Genomic DNA, 5,000 nt, shown 5'->3' with positions numbered 1-5,000 from the left:
CCTCTGGACAACCTCTCCCTCTGGACAACCTCTACCTCTGGTCCACCTCTCCCTCTGGACAACCTCTACCTCTGGTCCACCTCTCCCTCTGGACAACCTCTACCTCTGGTCCACCTCTCCCTCTGGACCACCTCTCCCTCTGGTCCACCTCTACCTCTGGTCCACCTCTCCCTCTGGACCACCTCTCACTCTGGTCCACCTCTCACTCTGGTCCACCTCTCACTCTGGTCCACCTCTCCCTCTGGTCCCTCTCTCCCTCTGGACCACCGTTATGATGACCGTTACCTCTCGTCCTACGTAGGAGTCCGGTTCCTCTACGATGATGGCGGTGTAGTGGTCTGACCTTTGACCCAGCAGAGGGAGCAGCTCCACAGAACTACAGACACACAGAACCACAGACACACAGAACCACATCATGTCATCCAGGAAGTAAACCAGAAGGGACCACATGCCATCTGATAACTCATTCTGGATCTGTTGGTTCCGTCTGTTTTCTGTCTTTGTCTTTCGGGCCTGTGTGTTTTGCCTGTTTGTGTCTGTCTGTTGCAGTCAGGTTCTGTCCGTCGGTTCTGTCTGTTCCCTCAATTTCTTTCTTTCGGGTTCTGGTACCTGTATGGCTCCAGTGGAGGACAGTGGTCCGGCAAGTCCACCTTGGTGTGGTTCTGCAGGATGTTCACCATCAACTGTCTCACTGACTGGATCTCTCTGTCAGCACCTGGAGACAGACAGGTAGAGAGACAGGCAGACAGACAGACAGGTAGAGAGACAGACAGACAGACAGGTAGAGAGACAGAGAGACAGACAGACAGAGATGATCTGTAATCTGAGTGTGCTGAAGAAGTCAGTGTAAAACAGCTGAAAGGAAGCGTGACTATATGAGTTAGTGACCCTTGAGTTGAGAGACTGAAGATGTCTCACCTCTGTAGGGCGTCCCTCTGTCTGTCTCTGGACTGTGAGCATGAAAGTACTGAGGACAGACAAGAGTACTGTTATCATATAATACTAGTACACGGCATGATATACTCAGCACTAGTACTCAGCACTAGTATTACTCAGCACTAGTACTACTCAGCACTAGTACTACTCAGCACTAGTAGTACTCAGCACTAATAGTACTCAACACTAGTAGTACTCAGCACTAGTATTACTCAGCAGAAGTACTCAGCAGTAGTACTCAGCAGTAGTAGTACTCAGCACTAGTAGTACTCAGCACTAGTCATACTCAGCACTAGTCGTACTCAGCACTAGTCGTACTCAGCACTGGTACTCAGAAGTAGTACTCAGCAGTAGTAGTACTCAGCACTAGTACTCAGCACTAGTAGTACTCAGCACTAGTAGTACTCAGCACTAGAACTCAGCACTAGTACTCAGCACTAGTAGTACTCAGCACGAGTAGTACTCAGCACGAGTAGTACTAAGCACTAGTACTCAGCACTAGTAGTACTCAGCACTAGTACTCAGAAGTAGTACTCAGCACTAGTAGTACTCAGCACTAGTAGTACTCAGCACTAGTACTCAGCACTAGTACTCAGCACTGGTACTCAGCACTGGTACTCAGAAGTAGTACTCAGCAGTAGTAGTACTCAGCACTAGTACTCAGCACTAGTAGTAATCAGCACTAGTAGTACTCAGCATTAGTAGTAATCAGCACTAGTAGTACTCAGCATTAGTAGTAATCAGCACTAGTAGTACTCAGCACTAGTACTCAGCACTAGTAATCAGTAGTAGTACTCGTGACCTACTTTGAATGTCGGGTAGAACTTGATGCTGAACTCTTTACAGATGTCAAAGTTTTCTTCCTGAGCGCAGTCCAGGACCCCGATACGGACCACCAGCTGCCAGTCTGAGGGGAGACAGACAGAGAGACAGAGAGAGAGACAGAGAGACAGACAGACAGAGACAGAGAGAGAGAGAAAGATTTAGATTTTTAGAAAACCTTTATCTCTTAAAACAACATGAACGAAACAAAAAACCTTGTCATGACATCAAGAATGAAACAAAACAAATCAAAAACAAAACACACTCAAGTCCGTTTCTCTTCACAGTCTTTTTAAAGAAGCGTTGAATATTAGTCCACCTCCAGACACACATTTTGCTTCATTGTTGCACTGATTCTCAATGGATCCTGCATATTGTTCATGTAAATAAATAGTCTGTAGCCTTCCTTCACTGTTATCCCTCTGTCTTTACTGCTCATGTATGACCTGACAGAGCTGGAGAGCTTCTCTTTGTCAGAGAAGTAATCCTCCACTTTAACTCCTTTCACACTTTTAGTTCTCTTCAGAACCCCTTTATCTTCTCCACACTGTAGTCTCTAGAGCTCCTACCGCTGCCAGCCCTGTGGTCAGAAGAGTCACTGTCAGCGGCAGAATCCTCCTCCAGACTGGACTCAGGGTCCCCCTCCAGACTGGACTCAGGGTCTTCCTCCAGACTGGACTCAAGGTCCTTCTGCAGACTGGACTCAAGGTCCTTCTCCAGACTGGACTCAGATTTAGCTGCTCCTCTGCTTCTTTTCGTTGCACTTTCTTTGCCTGTGAGCTTCCATTGTTTCCTTCCTTTTTCCTCTTCCGCTGAGGGACTTTGATCTGCTTCTCGTCTCTCTCCATGTCTACCTCACTGCCTGTCCCCACCTGTCCTCCATTACTCTCCCTCCCCACCTGCACCTCACTTGCCCCCTCCTTCCTCACCACTTTTTTTTACCTCACTTGTCCCCTCCTCCCTCGCCACCTGTACCTCACTCCCCTCTCCCTCCTCACCCCCTTACCCCCACTCGTCCCCTCCTTCCTTACCTCCTGGACCCCACTTGTCCCCTCCTGTCCATCTTGTTTGTCTCCTCTGCCCTCCTCAGAACCTTTCTGGTCTTTATGAGACCCGTATTTCTCAGGACAGGTTCTGCTCTGATGTCCCTGTTTCCCACAAATGAAACATTTAAAATCCTCAGTCATTGCAAAAATGACATAATCAAAGTCCTCCACTGTGACTGTGAACATGAGGTCCACCTGTCTGCTCCTGTTCTTGGGGACATGAGGAGCTGTCTCCTGTGAGACACCACGTGCCTCAAAAGTGGAGACTTGGCCCCAGATGACATCTTCTTTACTTTGGACACGATCTTTCCATGTCTGGACAGCTCTCTGGTTATCAGCTCATCCTTGATGAACGGTGGCACGTTGGAAACAGTGACTCTTACCGCCGGGTCGCTGAGAGGATAGACGGGTAGGAAGCCGCCGTTCACCTCGATCTCGCTGTCCAACACCAGTTCCGTATCCTCTTCGTTGTCACAAAACACGATCACCGCACCGTTTATCCGTGCAGCGGACCTCACGTTGCTGTGACCGATGATCTCCCCCACTGCCAGGCTGCAGTCCTCCACCGAGCGCGGGAAACGCGGCGGAATCTTCACGCCGTGTTTCCGCGTTAGTTTGGTGAAGTCCATGGCGGCGTGCAGCACGCCGACCAGCGCGTGCTGATCGGCTGCAAACACCACCAAAAAAAAACCTAAAACCCCCCAAGTGTTCACCCAAACACTATGAGCCCTACACACCACAATACACTGTCATATACAACATTAAATAACGAAGAAAAATGTTGAAAAATCACTATTAATCACTCTCAAACACGCTCCGAAAACTCACCACTCCTTCCACTCAGAGAGAGAGAGAGAGAGAGAGAGAGAGAGAGAGAGAGAGAGAGAGAGAGACAGACAAAGAGAGAGAGACAGAGAGAGAGAGAGAGAGTAAAAGACAGACAGAGAGAGACAGACAGAAAGACAGAGAGAGAGAGCGAGAAAAAGAGAGAGAGAGAGAGAGAAACAGAGAGACAAGAGAGACAAAGAGAGACAGACAGACAGAGAGACACAGAGAGAGAGACGGATATATTGTTTTAATTTTTTACATAATTCCACACAAACCTACACTGTCTGTGTGTGTGTGTGTGTGTGTGTGTGTGTGTGTGTGTGTTAGTGCGTGTGTGTGTGTGTGTTAGTGCGTGTGTTATGTCTCCCAGGGGTCGGGGGGGTGGAGGGTCTTTATCTCTCAGACGTCCTTTGACTCCGACAGCAAGTCCACATAAAGAGAGAGAGAGAGAGAGAGAGAGAGAGAGAGAGTGAGAGTGTGTGTGTGTGTGTGTGTGTGAGACAGACAGCTGGTCTCCAGTTCAATGATTCCCCAGAGAGATGAAGACAGATGGAGACTAAAGACTGATTCACAGGTCGTTCTGTGTGTGTGTGTGTGTGTGTGTGTGTGTGTGTGTGCGTGTAACAACAATGTTCTACAGAATAAATTATACTTCTTCAAAGCTTAAAGCTGTTTTTCAGTTTATTGTTCGATGATGAATCAGATAATTATTATCGTTATTATATAAATAGTATTAATAATATTATTAATATGATTATAATAATAATCATATTAATAATATGATTATTATTAATATTATTCCAGTAAAAATATTTTTTATTTCTTCATTGGGTTAGAGTATCAATAAGATACTTCAAAATAAAAGCACTTTTTAAAACCCTTTTTTGTTTTACTTTGAAACGTATTAGAAACAATATTAAACTTGTTATGTTTGATATTTAGTTCTTCACTTGAAGTTATATCAACTAATAATATATAGTTTATATATAACGATAATGATGAAGTAATTACGGGATGTTTTTTCTTGAATAAATATTATACAGAGCTAAGTGAGCTAAGTGAGCTAGCAGAGCTAAGTGAGCTAACAGAGCTATAGAGCTAGCAGAGCTAACAGCGCTTTTAGCTCAGTTCTCTTCATTAGCTGAATTACCGTTAAACTATTTGAGTCTCTCGTGATTCCGGTTTGACTCGTCGTTGCTGGGACACCTCACGTGTCACCTGTCCGTTGCCCGGAGACACGAGCGCGCTCCTCTGATGACACGACCACCTGTTAGCTTAACGAAGCTAACTAGAGCTAACAGAAGGTAGCTCATATAATCTATTAATAAATCAGTTGTTAATAAACAGAACGCTAATAAAGTATTAATA

The 5,000-nt window shown here is 45.9% G+C and overlaps 1 protein-coding gene across 1 annotated transcript in view; it reads right to left on the bottom strand.

Annotated features, from left to right (window-relative positions):
• Positions 1–5,000, bottom strand: part of qsox2 (quiescin Q6 sulfhydryl oxidase 2) — an 11,756-nt gene that overhangs the window by 5,959 nt on the left and 797 nt on the right. Inside the window, exons 2-5 of the mRNA XM_068703000.1 lie at positions 1,743–1,843; positions 919–967; positions 610–715; positions 286–376 (exon numbers count right to left, since the gene is read on the bottom strand). Of these exons, the coding sequence (XP_068559101.1) occupies positions 286–376; positions 610–715; positions 919–967; positions 1,743–1,843 (347 nt within the window). The remainder of the gene's footprint in view (positions 1–285; positions 377–609; positions 716–918; positions 968–1,742; positions 1,844–5,000) is intronic.

The sequence above is a fragment of the Cebidichthys violaceus genome, unplaced genomic scaffold (assembly GCF_023349555.1).
Source record: "Cebidichthys violaceus isolate CVI_PGR_0920_01 unplaced genomic scaffold, fCebVio1.0.p SCAF_9, whole genome shotgun sequence".
In the NCBI taxonomy this organism is placed as follows: Eukaryota; Metazoa; Chordata; class Actinopteri; order Perciformes; family Stichaeidae; genus Cebidichthys; species Cebidichthys violaceus.
The sequence above is the reverse complement of the archived record's forward strand: the minus strand, read 5'-3'. Positions and strand labels throughout refer to the sequence as shown.